General features: G+C 39.1%; 1 protein-coding gene across 3 annotated transcripts in view; it reads left to right on the top strand.

Annotated features, from left to right (window-relative positions):
* The window catches only part of Chchd3 (coiled-coil-helix-coiled-coil-helix domain containing 3), a 268067-nt gene that overhangs the window by 165214 nt on the left and 84576 nt on the right, over positions 1-18277 (top strand). For 2 of the 3 annotated variants that reach the window (NM_001355667.1, XM_006506468.4), the window contains exons 5-6: positions 1654-1668; positions 2685-2768. In NM_001355667.1, the coding sequence (NP_001342596.1) occupies positions 1654-1668; positions 2685-2768 (99 nt within the window). The remainder of the gene's footprint in view (positions 1-1653; positions 1669-2684; positions 2769-18277) is intronic. The other variant, NM_025336.2, reaches the window with a different exon arrangement.

Below are 18277 nucleotides of genomic sequence, written 5' to 3'. Positions count from 1 at the left end.
ATGAGTCCTAATGCCTGCTCATGTGACTGGGTCAAAATCTCTGATTTTATTTTTTGCTACAATCTTTGTAGTTACTGTTTTATTGTTGGGCCTTTTCTTATTTGCTTAAACTCTGTTGTTCTTCCTTTATTGTTGGTCTACATAATTCTTTTATGAATATCATATATCTTAGATAAATGAACTTTTTAATTTTAATAGCTGCTACAGTTGAATGCTGTGGCGCATGCCTTTAATCCCAGCACTCGGGAGGCAGAGGCAGGCGTATTTCTGAGTTCAAGGCCAGCCTGGTCTACAGAGTGAGTTCCAGGACAGCCAGGGCTATACAGAGAATCCCTGTCTCAAAAAAAAAAAAAAAAAAAAAAAAAACAAACCCACAAAAACAACAAAAAAAGTAAAATTGTCTATCAGTAAGAGTAATTGCAATATTTATGAGCGTATCTGTTCTGGTTTCCTTTTGTTGCTGTGATTAAAACACCGAATGAAAGCAACTTAGAGGAAAAAAGGGTTCATTTCATCTTACACTTCCAGGTCACAGTCCCTCATTGAGAGAAGGCAGGCTCTTTGCCATTCTGACCTGAGCCAAGGAGTTACAGTAGAAACCATGGACAGAGGCTGCTGCAGGCTCAGTCGCAGGCTCATGCTAACCTAACTTTCCAATGTAGCCTAGGGACCACTTGTATAGGGTCGTTACAAGATGGTGCTGCTCAGAGCAGGCTGGGCCCTTGCTATCAGTTAATAGTCAACACATGCTCACAGGCCAGTCTGATCTAGGTGGTTTCTTATCAAATTTGCCTCTCAGGTGACATATGTGATATATACTGTCCACACACATAAAAGCCATTGATATCTTGGATTATTTTCAGTTCTTTTTCCTTGTGGCCTCTTAACAGCCTTGTGGTGAGTGTGTTCTCATGCTGCTGGAATTGCTTAAAAAAAAAAAAAGTAAAAACATGCTGGAAATGGAGAAGTTTTACATTTTTCTGACTTTGCACAATTTTAAGACTTATTTTGTATTGTCAAATTAATGCTAGAAATTGTTAGACCATTTATATATTCTGACAATATAAATGAAACCCTCCTGTATTCTTACCAATATTGATGATTATAATCTTTCATTCCTGTCAATTTGACAGATGAATAATACAATAATTTTTATCCACGTTCTTTGATTGTGTAGCTATGTTGTTTTTCAACGGCTTATTATCTGTAAATAGATGTGAATCACCAGTCTCTATAATGTGTCACTTTGACTTTTGTTAAAACTAACTTTCACAGTTTTATCTTAGGATTTTTGTCCTTTTTGTCATTGGCCTATTTGGAATAGGCCATTTAGAATAAATTCAGTCATTTTCGATTTTTACTTATTTATATTTTGAGCATTCATATTGAATTTAGTTTGGTCTCTTTAAATGATAAGTTATATTTTTTTTTCTCATGTAGTATCTTCATCTGTCAAAAATTCTTTCTACATTTATTTTTTTCCTTTGAAATCCTAAAATACACAGTTAACTTTTTACTGTGTTCTACCAAGAAAATATAGACTATTTACTTGCATATAAATATCTTCCAGATTTATGGGAAAATTGTCCACATATCTAAATATCTGTATTTCTGTCTGTTGCTAAATATCTGTTTATTTTCAACATGCTGCAGGATATTGAAGACAAAGTAAGTAACAACAACAACCCTACCATGAGCAAATGCATTGATACAAACTAAACAGAACTCGATTGAACAGTTACTCTGGTACAGAGTGAGCCAGGCAACATATGATCACTTTTCAAAGGAATATAAACCATATAAAGATGGAAATACCAAGATACATTGATTTTTTTTTCTAGGTAAAAGCCAAACATCTATTTAACCTTCACTGAACACAAAATGGTACTATAATAACTTTGTTAGTATGAGGTAACATTTTAAAGAGAAATTGTTTCTGTTTCAGGAACAAAAAATCAGTTTAGCATAATTCAGGATAACAATAGTTTTGAAAATGTGGGTTTGCATTTTAACCAACCTTGAGACACCCACAAGTAGGCATCTTCTTTTGTTTTATGAAGAATAGAATATTATTGCTTTTTTAAAAATTTTATAAAATATGATCCTGTAAAATTAATATTATGACTAAATGTCTTAATACTTTATTATACTTATTATCTTTAAATTTTCAAATAATGAATAAACAAGGCTGCTTAATAGAGTAAGCTGCTACTTCATGTATCGGGAAATGGAATAAATATATGTAACTTCATACAAATTGCACTAATCACTCAAGGGTTCTTGAATATAAGGTTTGTATAGGCATTTTTTGTTACTTGTTCAGGGTTAACAAACATGTATCTAATTCTAAAAATCAGACAGAAGTTTCATTCTGCATATTATTAATTCTTAAAATTACTCTTTGGATGAGAAGTTAAATAAGACAGTCTGCTGTACACTGTATTCTGACATTTCCAGATACATTTGGACAAAGTAGGACACAGCTGTTACAGTAAGAAAAACACAATACTGTTTCATTCTTTACACACAAATGCAGCAATCATCATCATATTAATGTTTTCTATAGTAGGGACCTAGTAGACCACAATGACAGTTAGCTTTGTATATGTTTCTGCCTGAGTTTTGCTTCCTGGTTGCTGCTTTCACTTTCTCTCAATATAGTCTACTCCTTGTATCTTTTTTAGGCTCGGCAGCTGGAAGAGAAAGACCGAGTGATGCGGAAGCAGGATGCATTCTACAAAGAGCAGCTGGCCAGACTGGAGGAGAGGGTATGGCTATTTCTTGTTGATGCTTCTCTTCTTTCTATCTGTAGCTGCCCATATATTTGTTTTAAAAAAAAAAGTTAGCACTAATGTTCCTTTTCCTAGTTAAGTGAAGTCATAACTATACAGTGACCTAGTTAAAATGGTAGGCCTTTTGTCTCTGAGAACTTCATTTTGTGTGGTCGTGTTATTGGCTTGTTGGGTTTCCAGGTATCAATGGAGGGTGACATGAGTGGTAGAGTATGTAAGGGGTTTGGTTGGGAATGATTTGTTGAATAGATGTGACACGCAATGATTTTGAGGAGAAATGAGTGATGACATCCCCTCAGTAAGTATTTTAGCTCGCGTGGGCCCTTTCTGTTTTCCTAACGCTCCCTCTGAAATGTGGAAACGAAAGGGACTATATACAGAAGGAAGGTTACATTTTACATAATTTTCACATCATAAAAATTTTTAAAAATAGCATTTACATATAGAAAGACCATTCTTAGGATTTTCTCAGCCATCAGGTGAGCCTAACACGGATGAAGGTCAGTTTGTAGAAGTGCTACTTGGACCCGTTGTGGCATCGTTCATCTGTCCTTCACAGGCTCTGTAATGAAATTCTTGCCCTCTCCAGTTCTTTTGCGGTTAAGAGGAAGTAATATTTGTATCACTGGCTTATTAGAATAACCTAAAGCAAGAATCTAAATAGTGCTTGGGTAGCAGGCTTAACACCTCATGTTCGACACCAAGTAATGCCCCTGACAAAATAAAAGATAACACGACAGCTCTTTGAAAATTTGCAAGAATTTATCAAATTGAGGTGTTTTCATCATAGGGCATATCTTTCATCTATGATTACATAAAGAATATTCAGTCTGTCATTTTGTAAAACCTGTTTTTGTTTGTTTGCTTGTTTGTTGTTTTTTCATATTGTTAATGGTTGTGAAGGCGCTCTGTATAAGCATTTCTAATAGACTTCTGAACATACTTGGCATTAAAAATATAAAAGTGTGGAACTGGATAGTGCTTAGTATAAGAAAACATGATAGGATGTGTGTGTTTACAGTGCAGTCCAGGTTGCTGTGGATTAAATGTGGATTTGAACACACCTTTCCTTTAATCACATGAATTGATACCTTCAAGTCAATACTCGGTTACCAGTGAAGAATGTGACTCAGCGAGTCCTGTAAGGATCTGGGCATTCAGCACAGAGTTCTGTGTAAGGCCTTATATTCTTGTGGACCACTAAAACCAAAACAAGTTTTAGGACACCATTCCAAAGCTGTTGCTACGGCAGGCTAGGCACAGTTGGCATGTATGTCCCACCTTTGCATGATTGCTTCCTTACTCCTTTAATATCCACTTTGGTGCGAAGGTCAGCAGTTATGAACTAGCCAGTTTGAGCGTGTGCCGCACATTCTGTTCTGTAACACTGCCCAGTTGCTACTTGGTTTTATTTCAGTTAACCCTGCCAGTTAGGTGATTGCCATGAGTCAAGTCTCTTCTCTTCCCAGATGTGTCCACCAGGGAGGGTCTGAGATACTCTTCTTCCTTCACTAATGTGTGAGGCTTCACTAATAAGTGTAATTTCCCTAGACTACAGTTTTATTATTCCTGGAAGCAGTTTTCCAAATCATGGCTATTAAAACTTTCACAGGTAGGTCCTCATTTCCCAGTAGTCAGAGATCACAGACTTTCCCGTTAGTATTTGGATAGATGAGACTATAAACTCTTGAGAGTGTTAAAAACCTCGTGTGTAGGTTTATGGCCCAAAGGGAGCTGGATGAGTATGACTCTTGCTTCAGAGACCAGAATAATATTAACTCCTGGCTGACAGTTTGCCCAGAGGAAGCCTGGAGCAGTCTCTAGAGAAGGTTGCTCAGTGTTCTCACACAACTGGCCTAAGTCCCTTGGGCAGTTTTTTCTGTTTTCACAATTTTATTGGTGTATAATTAATTGACACGTCTATACTGCTTCACAGCTCTCAATGATAACTGTACATTATATAATAATTGTGATTAAATATGTATGTTGTTAGACACATACTATATTTTGTCTAATTTTATCCTCACAGTAACTGTATGAAGCTGCCCACTCTGTGAATATCCTGAAGCTGAGAGCAGCTTGCCCCCAGAATACAAAGCCAGATTATTATCAGTAGATCTGGTTTTGAGTCGGCTGCCTCAACAGTGCTGGGGGCCAGGACACTGCTGTCTTTAAAATGTATGAGTTTATGCTTAAGTTGTTTAGTCTATCTGGGGACAGTATTAGTTCTTTGAGTGCCGAGTTAGCACCTCTAGCTTCTAGTACAACTCTTGGGCATCAGATCTCATCATTGGATGATTGCCTTCTCATAACCTGAAAGTATTGAGCTAAACACTCAAAAATGTGTCATGTCCTCCTCAGGATTTGGCACTTTCAAAGAAACTTTTACAGAAAGGAAGAAAGAATGTTTTCCGTACCTGAACCTGCCGTACGCTGCAGTCCCCAAGTTCCTTCCCGGTCTGCATTTGGTGCTTTCCCTTTCAGTGAGGACTCAGTAGCCGTCTGAGCAGTTGGACACCCTCGAGGTGTCTGCACACTTTTACTCTTGTAGGACAGTCAGGTCATTGTGCCTCCTGGAAAGAAAACATATTTTTTCTTATTAAACAGTTCTGACTGATAATTTGTTTGAAGTGGATTGTTGACACGTTCTTAAGGAAAATGTATTTTTTTGCCAGGAGTTTATTGGTTCTAAGGTTGTCACCAACTGAAGAACACAAAGGTTCTCCTATCTAGAGTCTTTCCAGGATAAAAGTCCCTGTATCCCAAGGACATCGTGAACACTTGATTCCTTTGAGGGTTCCAATGTCATGCATATATAACTTTTTAATTTTTACAGTGAAGTTCAATTAATTCTTTTTGCTGAATCAACCACTTTGTTCTTGGCTCTGTCAAGGATGATGGGGTTTGGCACAGCATACAGGGGAAGTGTAAAAGCCCTGGTGGCCTTAGGAGCTGAGGGTGAACAGAGAGCTTAATGAGGTGTAGGCTCAGTACAAAGATCAGCCTGGTCGTGTGGCACATATTACTTGTAGTTTATAGACTCCAGGCTTTCAGTAGTAATATGCTTACACTTTGTAATGAGCCACCTAGAATTAACACAGAAGGGAACTGTATCAACGTGGCAGAGAGGACAGGGGAAAGAAAACAGTGAAAAAGTAAGTTACCACAAGGAAGTTACTGGCCTGCCACCTGGGGAGAGTTACTAATTAACTGCTGAGGTCATAGTTCCATCAAATGAGAAATGGCTTTTGAAGTCCCTCACTTCCAGTGGGTGACATGTCTTCTGCAGCATCAGAAAATGTTGGGCCCATCTGTATGATTAATTGGTGATGGGATTTAGTCACTTTTTGTCACTTGATATTTTTACCGATGTTACCTTAGAGGAAGGGGAACCATGATAACTGATAGTGTGAGAAATGACAACAGAGTAGGTTATGGTGAACCTGATGCACTGCATATGGGGAGACACTGTTATGTATTTTACTAACAGATGAAGTCTCCCACTGTAGAGTATCTCACTAAGTGAAACCAGGGTAGCATGGGATAGAATCTAAAATCTGAGATACAAAAATGTGAAAATCTATTTGAAAGGGTGAAATAATAAATTGACTTACTGGTCTTCAAACAAACAAACTAACTAACTAACTAACTAACAGACAGACAGACAGACACCCTACCTTTGCTGTTTTCCCTGCTAGAGCAGTTGTGAGTGCATTTGGTTAGTGGCAAACTCCCTATGGCCATGCAGTGTGAGAAGGCAGACTCAGCACAGGAGTTAAAAGCAGAGCTCTCCTCCAGCCAGGCCTCCACAGGTGAAGCTGAACCTGACACCCTGCAGAGATACTTTGTCCCTCTGACACCTGGGAATTTTGTGTTGGCTTCATGATACTTGTGGAAATCAGGGCTGGTTCCCATGGTTTCTGTAGTTACAGAACATTGCAGAAACAGATGAAGTTCTCTGGTTCACACGTTTGCACACTGAAGGTACTCCAAGCCACTATCAGGATTGTAATGTCATAATGTAAAGCTCTTGCAGTGTGTTTTGTACATTGAGAGTTACACTCTCTTAAATAAAAGCTCTTTTCAAGTAAAGTTTCAAATAAATGCATTTAGATATTATTAGGTAGGACATTAACACAGCCTGGTTACAGCATGTCTTTTGTTACTACAGCGGACACAGCTGATTATAACTTAGATGTGAATGCTGAGCCATTTCGCACTCTGACCTGTTTTCTTAAAGGTTTATTATTACGGTTATTTTGAAAAGTAGCAAACAGTATGAGTTGATGTCACCACTACCCACTTCTCTTTCTATTTCATTCTCTCAGGGGAAAATCAATACAGTTTAGTAGATGTGGGGGTCTTATCCTTAATTCATTATTCAACAAATCCTCCAAGTACATTGGCTTTTCTGTTAACCTCTCTGAAATTTCTAACAGGAAATGTGGTTTGAGTAACCTTGAATTGCTTTTTTAATCTGGCTTTAGGGATATAAGACCTAGGGTTTTTTTTTTTTTTCCTAGGGTGAGCTTTTAAGTGTATTCTGTTAAAATGATCCCCTTAACTGGAGCCAGCTCTTCTATGTCTAACTTTAGAGGAAAGATTTGCAAATCATGGGATCAGCACTTAATTTGGGCTCTATTTACCATGTCATCTGTCAAGAAGCATTAACCTTAAGGTAAGATGAGAACATGGAGTACAAAGCTGTGAGCTGGATGGCACACAGTACACCAGGTATTAAATAGCATTATCCATCCTGCTTGCTACAGTAAATAGGATTCCACTATTATGATGTGTCAGGGCTTTCAGTAAAATCACATTTACAAGACACTAAACTGCCTTCCTCTCTGCTCAGCAGCTTTATGCTGGGGTCTTGCTTTCATATTAATCCTGTTGCTAGGAAATACTTGTAGCAGTTGGGCATAGAAATTATAATTTGATGATCTCTTCCTCTTCTCTATTCAGAGATTAGAATGGACCACTGTGCTCTGCAGTGATAGCCGCAGGGCTGTGCGAAAGAGATGATGGAGAGTTCAGCTTTAAAGACCAGTGGCCTCTTAGTGAGTGCTTATAATGATCATAGGTATGAAGGCACCAACAGGATGGGCTACCTACTTTCTTAGTGCTCTGCATTGCCTTTGCCTTTGAAAGACTGTACAATGAAATAATTTGATTCTGTTTATCATGGTGGTTGTGAGAAATGGCATGCCACTTGGATGTGTAAAGATAAGGTGAAAAAAAATGCCTTGTGAACTTTGATGGGAAATTCCAGTTTAAAGATCCTATCCAATTTACAGAGGCTTGGCGAGCATTTGTAGTTGAGAAAAATACCACATTCTTTTCACTGGAACTATATTTGGGGGAGGAAGTGGAGGGTGATTGTCAGTATTGCAGCAAGGAAGCCATTTTGTTTCCTTTAAATGAAGTTGAAAAATGGGCTAAATATCTGAATTTTAAATATTTTTAAAATATCCAGTTTTAAAATGAATGATTGTTTGGCTTCTTGCTATCTTATTTGTAAATTGCAAATGTACTCCATCTAAGCATTCCAGCCAATGCTTATTTCCTCACTTTGCTGACTGAAAAATTAAAATACACGAGCATTAAACTCTTAAAGGAAATTGCAGAGCTTGTGGTAGAAAATGCCCTGCAATCCCAGCTTTATGTTAAGACCATGGGCCAGCTGTGCCTCTATAAGGGATTACATTTTAGCACATTAGTTTCAGTTAGAAAGACTCATATGGTCATTAAAATATTTGCAAATAATATTAGCACTTGTCATCACTGAAGAAGAAATGTCCACATCTGAACCAAGGATAAAGTAGGTTTACACTGTATTCTGCATCCAATGAAGGGAACCCAAATCTAATTTGGCCACCAAAACTGGGACAGTCTTGTTATAACCTTATTTATTCACAATCAGAATTTTGGCATTAGAGAAAAAGCATTGACATTCAACATTTGTTCTGACCAAATATAGTCAACTTTATGAGTGAGCCAGGTATATAGATACAGTGACATACAGCTAGCACAACATGGCCATGGGCACCGGGAAAGGAGTTTTCATTGACAATTGATTCAAGATGGCTGTGCTGGCCTATTATTTTCTAGAGGCAAAGTATTTTATAAAGGCTATTTGGTAACTTTGTCCTTTAAAGGTCAAAAAATCATGAGATTTTGAGGAGAATTTAATGGATAGAAAATATCTCCCTAGTTAACTTCTCAGATAAAGATCTATTGTCTGATGTACTGGGTTGCCTCAGATGACACTCTGAAAAGAAGTATTACACATGTAGCTTCCATGAAGTCAGAAATTAGGCACTAGATAAATTTTGAAGATTAATGCTATTGTCAGAGAATGGGGTTGATTCCACAGTCAAATGATTCCAAGAAATGTTAGGTTTAAATGTGACAGATGTATTTACTTCCCACAAGCACTTGGACACCTTTCAGGATGAAGATGCTTCATGTGATGGTTCAGCATCACACTCAAGCCGTAGGACCTTTTCTCGAAACAGCCATTAATCTCCTCTTGTAGGTTAATAGGATCTATGTGCACTACATAATTAAAATGTGCCATTTTGAGACCTTGATTGCATCCTAACTTGTAAGGGCAGAAATCCTAGGATCTCTCCCCAAATCCTAGGATTGCATCTCTTTGCAGACAGTGGGCAGGTGAGACAAGGCAGGATGAGCATGCTGAAGTGCCTATGGGATTCTTAGCAAAACAGTGGTGTAGAATGTAAATAAGCGGTTGCTGCTTCCTCTTCCTCTTTCTCCTCTTTCTCTTCCTTCCTTCCTTCTTCCTTCTCCTTTTTTCCTTCCTTCCTTCCTGCCTTCCTTCCTTCCTTCCTTCCTTCTTTCCTTCTTTTTTCTTCTTTCTTCCTTCCTTCTTCCTTCCTTCTCCTCCTCCTCCTCCTCCTCTTTTTTTCCTATACACATTGCTGATTCTAACTTGCATTCTCTCACACTCTGCTAAATTAGAAGTGATGAGTAGCAGGATTTAACCCATGTTAGAATTCAAAATCATGCCATAAACCAAGGGATGGCTATGCTTTTCTGAAATCTTAGATCTGTTCTTCTCCTTTCATGAAATGGAGGAGGGTAATCTAATTGAATAGTACTCAGTTATCGCATAGATTTTTAAAATACTTCCATCAATGGAGTGAGGTCCCAATCTGGCAGGCAAGCAAATGACATATCAGCGCCCATTCTTGATGGACCTCGAGTCACTGGGACCTTCAGGATGTTTGGAGGGCTTGCAAGGTCTGAAAGGGTGCTGTGATGTTCGCTGGCCTAGTAAAGACTACTTTGTACTTGGAGAATAGATTTGATGATCAAGGCCAGTAATCATATGCCCTGTAATATAATTTGCCTCTGTTAGAGTTCAGGAAGTACAGCTCAGGGAACAGGGCCCTGGACTGTCACTTTATGACCTTCCTTCCTGTCTGCCTTCTTGTGAGCTCTCTGAAAGTGGGCACTGTCCGTTTTCAAGACCCATGCTTGGCATTTGTCGAGTAGACGAGTGAAGTTGTACTCAGAACGTTCTCCTCTGTGAAGCAGGTTGGGTTTCTGTGCTAGTCTGTCTATGCCATCCATTGGGTGTCGTCACGAAGCTGGAGGCCTGAAATGACCTCACAGGACACTGTGCTTTAACGTGGGTGGAGGAGGGAAAGGCACCTCCTTGCTACCTTACCCAGTCAGTTGTCGTTTGTGTTGGTCAAACTTAGAGACATTTAAGTTGCCTCAGATGTCCCAGCTGTGCAGCAGGCTCCTTGTGGCAGACAGCCTCTTCCTCTGGATGAGCACTGAGGGGACCCAAAGTTCCCACGATGCAGACACTCTGCATCTCAAGATGTTCATGAGTGTGAACAGAATAGCTCTTAGTTTTTCCTTTAGAGCCACTAATGTAAAGTAACATATTCTCGGCTAACTAACCATTTCTACAATCTAAGCACCATAGGCTTACTTTATAGTGGGTCATGTTTATAGCAAAGAGAAATTGCACCAGCTATGTACTAAGTTGGGATGAGCTGAATAGCCAGTTACTGTGCTGTGGCACTCAGGTTATAATGATGGAGGATGCTAAAAGAAAAGAGATGGAAAACGAGCTATGCCTTGGGTCTTATTCTTCTGATAAGGTGGAGAAAAGAGAAGGTGGTTCTAGACATACAATGGGAAAAGTAGGCAGGGATAACTTTTGAGGCAGGCTACTCCAGCTCTGGTCATGGTTGTGAGAGTCAGTGTGATGGCATCTATGGGATCCTATCAGAGAGCCCTGAAGATGGTGCCCACTGCTGCTGCTTTAGACTGTGCAAGACGAATGCCTGGGTTAGGAACTTCCTTCAAATTTAGATTATAGACAGACAGAGTATAGACAAACCATTTGGGCTTCAGGAATTAATATGTCTCAGTTAAATATATCTTCCTTCCTGCTTTCTTTCTGCTGGCCCCTTTTGCCTTTCATTATATCGTTCAGACCTTAAACCTGAGATATCCTCCACCCACTGTCTCAGCATCATGAGCGCTGGAATTGCAAGCATATGCACTACTTTCTCTTTACATGTGCTTGCTTCATGTTGGGCACCACCTACTTCATGCTGAGCTGCCTTACAAAGTAAGTATGGGATCCGTGCAGTGACCAGAGGAAGCATAGTTTGCCTCCTTCCTTGCTACTTCTTAGTAGTAATATTTCTAGAACTTCCTATAGTTTCTACCTTGCCAGAGTAGACCATTTGACTTGAGAGAGGGAGTCTAAGGCTGAGAGGAAACAGTCCTGTGGTTCCTGGGGTGGGAGATTCAGATCTTAGCATGGGCATGACTGTTTACTCTGTCATCAAGATGAGCATATCACTAGAACTGTAGTAAGTGTTTCTGTAGTTCAGAAAAAAATAATATATGGAGGATTGTGGATTATCTGTTCTCTCATAGGATTTGCTTGAAATTGTAGAAATTTGGCAGCCATATCTTGAACTACTTGTTAAAATTCAATAGTGTATAATTAAACACAGAGACTGCCATTTTGCTGTTGGATAGACCAGAAAATTATATTATGTCCCATTTAGACTTGACCCTAAACCCATTTTCCAAAAGATAATGCCAAAGAGACAAAAGGGCAAGTATTATAGTTTGGAGGCTCAAGCTACATCAAGAAGCAATTCATAGAACTATTCATTGTTGTGCAGGCATTTGATTTAATTGTGCAGAAGAGGGTTGTGAATGAATGTTATGTTAGGAGTGGCCAAGTGCAAGCAGTGATAATGATGGCATTCTGGGTTTCAAGCATTGCCAGACAACAAAATAATACTTGTGTTATTTTAAGCCTCTCCCAACAGAGAGTTAAAACCAATATGACCTGGATAATATGCCAGTGTTTGGGATGTTTTATTGAAACGAAGTTTGCTGCTCTTAGGAACTCTTCATCTAACAAAGAAGCTAGCCTGTTTTCAGACTGAGAAATTAACATGTAGATGCTGGAAAATTGGGTTTGTGCTGCTGGCAAAGGGAATGATGATAGTGTTTACCTAATCACTGTTACTGCTCCATCAACTCAGTGCCAGGCATGTGAATGATGCGCATCTATCCATTTAGGCTCTTAGGACTGGTTTGCATGGCAGCCCTCCCAGATACTGCAGAGATGACTAAAATAATGAGTATGCTAGGTGGTGGTGTTTAGGTTTTATGAAAACCAAGCAAAGTATAAAATCTCATCAGCTTTGTTTGAGGGATGAGCAGGTGTGCATCTTTGAGTTGACTGCTGTACAGGCTGAGTGACATTTGCAGTTGAACTCAGCTGATTGGCCTTATCAGAGCAAAGGTGCTCTTGCTGGTTTGGTCTACTTGATTTTCGGGTGTCACAATTTGATAAAACCTTTATTTTTAAGTACTTGTCTCCTGGTATTTCATAATTGCATGAAATAGTTAAGAATAATCCCAGGTCTTAGACTCTTAGGGGCATAAGCTTAAATGACCACAGAATTCATTGATACATTGATAACTCTCCCCACAGAGTTCACAAATTGCATCAAAGACCAGTGGATATGGGGTCAAATGTTACTCTTCAGCTATTTTTTATTGGAAACATCTGTCTGACCCTTAGATTTCTTCTTGGTACAGTGGCCTTAATGATATACTCCCTTGTGTATATGGAAATATGCATTAGGTATACTAACTGAGGCTAAATATCAGCTATCATCATTGGCAGCAGCACCTAAGCTATTGAGAATTACCTATTTTGAGGTAGCTTTTGAGTGAAGAGGTTTTTAAAAAAATGGAAAGGGGATAAGGGGTGGGCTGGAAATGTGGGTTGGGCTCTGTTTGAAACATCTGTTATTTCATTATAGTATTTTGAATTTTTCAAAGGTATGAGTTGAGCCTACTATGAAACTAATTTTATAATAAAAATGTATCGAAACATACATGCATTCTTTTGGGATTTTCAAACCTCTTATATGTGTATTTTTTTGATGTTAAAATGAGATGTCATTCATAAGTATTTCCCTTCAAACTTCATAGATTGCCAATATGCAAGACAGTAACCTAAGAATGTATGGCAGTCTGAGTTTTTTGGTCTCTCTCTCTCTCTCTCTCTCTCTCTCTCTCTCTCTCTCTCTCTCTCTCTCTGAGGCTAAGTTGTTTAATGAAAAAAGAAAGAAAGAAAGAAAGAAAGAAAGAAAAACAGGGGGGAAAAGTACTTTTCTGACTAAGAGGCAGGAAATTAACAGGCAAGAAAAAAGAAAAAAACAACACCCAAACCCACCCCTATACTCACGTGTTAAAACAAAATAAAACCAAACCAAACCAAACAAAACAAAACAGAATCAATGCTCTCTTTGATGTGGTTAAACTTGATGTTTACTGTAAGTTCTGTGATGTTCAGTGTAGTTCCCATCCTGTGGGGTTAGTAACAAAGCCCCTCGGAGGGGAAGGAGCTGGGTTCTACCAAGGCTTGAGGACCCTGGGAAGGCCAGCTGGGAGGAGACTGGTTGTTCATTGGAGGCAATGCTTTCATGCCTGGCCTTCAGTGATGTGCTGAGCTCAGCCGCTCGTTTCTGTTTTCTAATATTCCCATAGTAGCTTCTGATATAAGGAGTCAGCACAGAACAAGGACTTTGTCAATAATGTTTGGGTCAGTCTTGCAGGGTTGTTTGTTTGTTTGTTTTGTTTGTTTTTTGTTTTTTAAACAAAGTTTTCATTCGAATCACATGAGGACATTGTTGAGTCTGAAAAGTAAACAGGTACAGAAGAAGTTTACATTTTCCCTTCTATCTGACTTCCTTAAGTGCAGTTTTAGGACTAGAAAGCAAGAGTGCAGCTGAGTCCTCCCTGGCTGCTGTTGTCTGGAGCAAGGAGACATGTCAGGAACGACCCAGAGTGCTTCTGATGGCCACTACTTCCTCAGGGTACCTTGCTTTACTTAGAATATTCCTGATTAAAAGATCCTTCCCAGGAAAGACTAGACATCTACTCTGGGCTGTATCCCTAGGAGGCAGCGAGCATTTCCAAGCCTAAGGTTCAGGAGAATGACAGTGGGGTGTTAATGCTGTAAAGTGAATCCATGCAGAAAAATGTTGTAGGCCAGATGCAGTGCCTGCAGGTCTCACCACTTTACACTATTTATGCAAGAGTCTATTAAAATGCTCAACAAAGAGCAAATTCGCCAACTTTCTTTTCATTATTTGAACTAAGGACCTCAAATTTTGATGACAAGCTCAGGGAAGCAAAACAAAGTTAAAAATATCACAAAGGCATTGTGAGATTAGAGAACTATTGTTAAATGAGGAGGGGCAGAAGAGATGTAGCTGCTTTTACAGAATACACAGGTTCAGTTCCCAGCACACACTTCATGGTCTACAACCATCTGTAACTCCAGTTCCAGGGGACCCAATGCCCTCTTTCTGTCCTTCCCAGATACAGTGCAAACATGGTTCACATGTGTACATGCAGGTAAAACATTGACACACTTTAAATGAGAGAAAGGAAAATAATTGAATGGTGAAGTATTCCAGTCTGGGAAACAAACTGTACTATGGTCATCTAAATAGTAAATATTTCTGCACAAACCTTTTGTAGCATCTGCATGAAATCTGAATTCATTTTTATCGTTTCTCTACAGTGTCCTGTTGATTTTGCTCTTTCCAAATGGGGAATACAAATCAACTCTAGATTAGAACTCTGCAGCTATCTTTCATTTCTGTAGATCTTGTGCTCTTAATCACATGATGTAAAGTGTACTGGAGGATACACTTGTTACATTGGAAGCAAAAGATTAAAGCCAGTTTCTCAGTGTGGGTGAAGGTCTTTTTATTTTATTACATGGTGGAGTCAGGACAGGGATATATGTAACCATTTTAAATTGTTTTTCTCATATTTTCCTCTAGTACAAAATGTGGTAAAATCCTCCCTAATTTCACCACCTGGAAAATCAAAGCACAGTTAAAAAATTTTACTGTAACACATTTTATATAGCATATCTTCTGGTTTCCCCATTATCTAAAGAAAATGATTTGTCCTTTGAGAAAATTACTTTTTAAAAAGTTTATCCAGACGGCAGAGCAGCAAGGCATTATAAGTAGTCTTTCTGCCTTATACTTATCAGTAATTCACCCCAATATAGGATATGTTCATGGTTTTTGAAAAATAACGAGATGGTGGCTTTATTAAATTTTTGGTAGTAGTAGCTGTATTTAAGTGAGGGGGGGAGTGAAGAGGGAGAGAGAGTGTATGTTGCTCTCTCTTTTCAGGTGACAAAATGAAAATCACATACTGTCCTTTCTTAAAACAACCTTCTGTGTTGCTCAATAAGCTGTTTTGATTCCAGGATCACATGTTGTCTAACTTTTTGGTCTCTTTCAAGGGTACTTTCAAATAATTTGCTTTTTATTGTTCTATACTCTAGAAGAAATCATTACTTTAACAGTATTTGAATTGATTTTTTTTAAATTAATCTACAATACTGTTGTTTCTAACAATTTAGGACATTTGTCAATATGTGGGGGTTTTTGTTTTATTTAGTTTTGTTTTGTTTTTCAGTTTGTTTTGTCACCAGGAACTAGCTTTTCAGCAGTCTCATTCCATTCATTTATAGAATTTTTTTTTAATATATATAACTACCAATGCAGCAGGGTCTGTTTTAGGCTCTGAGAATAGAACAAAGAGACACAAACTTCTTCTTTCATAGAGTTGGCAAAAGGTTAATACAAAGACAGTGTACAGTATGCATATTTTATGTTGAGTGGTAGTAAGTTCTGGAAAGAAAAATAGTTAAGTCATTAGTGAAATGTGTGTTGGGGTGTGCTGCTTAGTCAGGGACCAAAAGAGTGAGCCAAGCATGCCACACCTGCGAAGACACTTTCCAGGTCCTCTCATCTCAGGCTGCCCCATTCCTTTACATTGCTCCTGGGTATTTGCTGCTCTTGTGTATCTATCACTTCACACTCTCTGCAGAAAGTGCCAGGCTTGCTTTCCAAGCGCAGTAGCTGGCTTGCCAGGCCCAGCAGACGGTGCTTATTCTGGTCTGCACTTTGTTAGCAGATCACTTCTATGTGGAGTTAGTTCAACTTGTGCTCTCGTTTCAAGACTGATTCTAATCCCTTCTCTTCTAGAGGAATAGCAAATAAGCCCGGTGAGTCAGGTTAAATGATATTGAAGTGATATTGAAGGGTTTTTCCTTTTCTTTTCTCTTTTTAATTCCTTATCAAGTAAAAATGCACCAGGTTTTTCCCTGTGTCTTTCCTCAAACCCAAATCAACATTGATAATCCTTCCTCACTGTTTGAAATAGGGAATAACATTTACTGTACTGTACTGTGGTATTTCACATAACCTTTCCAACAGCCCAGGGCAGTATTCTCATTTCATAGCTAAAGGGAGTGAGACATGGGAGTGCTAACTAGTACTAACGAGTACTAACTAGGTCCTTCCTCAGGAAAGGTAAGTGGCAGAGCCAGGGTTTGAAACCTCAGACCAGGCCCATATTCTGATCCTTTACAATGTTCAGGCTGAAGAAAAACTTGTAAAGGGGGTTGCATTAGACACAAAAGGAGACGTGGAAAATCTTTGATTTCATGTTCCCATGAAAGATCGACAACCTGGGGAATTAGGAAAGACACAATGTAATGTACTGCGCTTGAAAAGCCAACCTGTGTTTGTGCAGAGAGCGTGAAGTATATGTGAGAGTAGCAAATGCCTGTGGAGCAATATAAAGGGATGCGGTGGTGTCGGGGGCCCAGCAAGCCTCTTCACAGGTGTGGCATCTTGGCTCACTCTTTGGTCCCTGACTAAGCAGCATCCTCCAATACACAAACATTTCACTAATGACTCTTACCATTTTTCTTCTAAGTAGATGTCCCTCTAAGAGCGTCCACAGATCTGAAACGGACAGTGTGTGGCTATGGGTGGAGAATGTCTTTTTGAGACTTACGCAAATGGTTGAAGGTTGAAGTTGGTAACTGAGTCTGAGAGAGTACAAATAACAGACCTGCTTATTGGATAGGTAATGGCTACTTGCCCATAAATCACAGATTGCATTTTTATCACTTTAAATTTGGAGTTTCTATAATAGCTAACTAATGATGCCCATGAAATTGTTGGGTTCTTGTCTAGTCAGGTCTATAAAACCACAGAGGAGTGTAGAGCCATCCCCTGCAACAGTTCTCTTAGAGATAAATGCACCTCCCCACCCTCCGAAAAAAAAAGTGAACCGTAAGCAAAGGTCTGGAGTTGGTGAGTTATTTGGGGAGGAACACTAGTCTAGCAGAGGTTCCATTGTGTGAGGGATATGTGAATAAGGAGGAGGGAGCAAAAGGGGTTAACAGCATCCTTACCAAGCAGAGTCTCTACTTGTCTTAATCTGATCGCTGGCCTTGTTCGGCCTATGCATTCACTTCCGTTTAATTTGTAGACAGTAAAAACATATCTTCACCTTTAGGATTGCTGTGCTTTAAAAGTCATTTATTGACTTGCCAACCACATCTTTGTTTGGAGGTTAACCATTTCCCCTTCTCTATGCCCCATCCCCACACCTTATAGAAATTGAAAAGTGTGTACAAAAGGACATCCCATAGTATTTTAATTAATAAAATTATTTTATTCTGAACATCATAGACATAAATCTAAAATAAAATTGAAAAGTAAGTTGTCTGCTCTTGATTTCCTCATCCTGAGACTAGGGATCATAGTGCCAGCATGACAGCATAGAAAATGGGTGTGGTTGATGCATGTCTGTAGGCCTAGTGCTCAGGAGACTGAGACCTACCTGCCTGGCGGCATAGAGAATTTCAGCTGTGGCATGCATAAGACTGTCTCAGATAGCCTGGATGAATGGGTGTGTGGATAGATGGGTGAATGAATAGATCAGTGCGTGGATAGGCAGATCTCACTGTAGTGCCTGGTCCCGGAACTTTTATCAGTGGATCTGAAATATTACGAGTGATACAGTAGCACTCCAGGTAATTTTTGCATTAATGGAGAACAGGTCATAAAGAA

The sequence above is a fragment of the Mus musculus genome, chromosome 6, assembly GCF_000001635.26.
Source record: "Mus musculus strain C57BL/6J chromosome 6, GRCm38.p6 C57BL/6J".
Classification (NCBI taxonomy): Eukaryota; Metazoa; Chordata; class Mammalia; order Rodentia; family Muridae; genus Mus; species Mus musculus.
The sequence above is the reverse complement of the archived record's forward strand: the minus strand, read 5'-3'. Positions and strand labels throughout refer to the sequence as shown.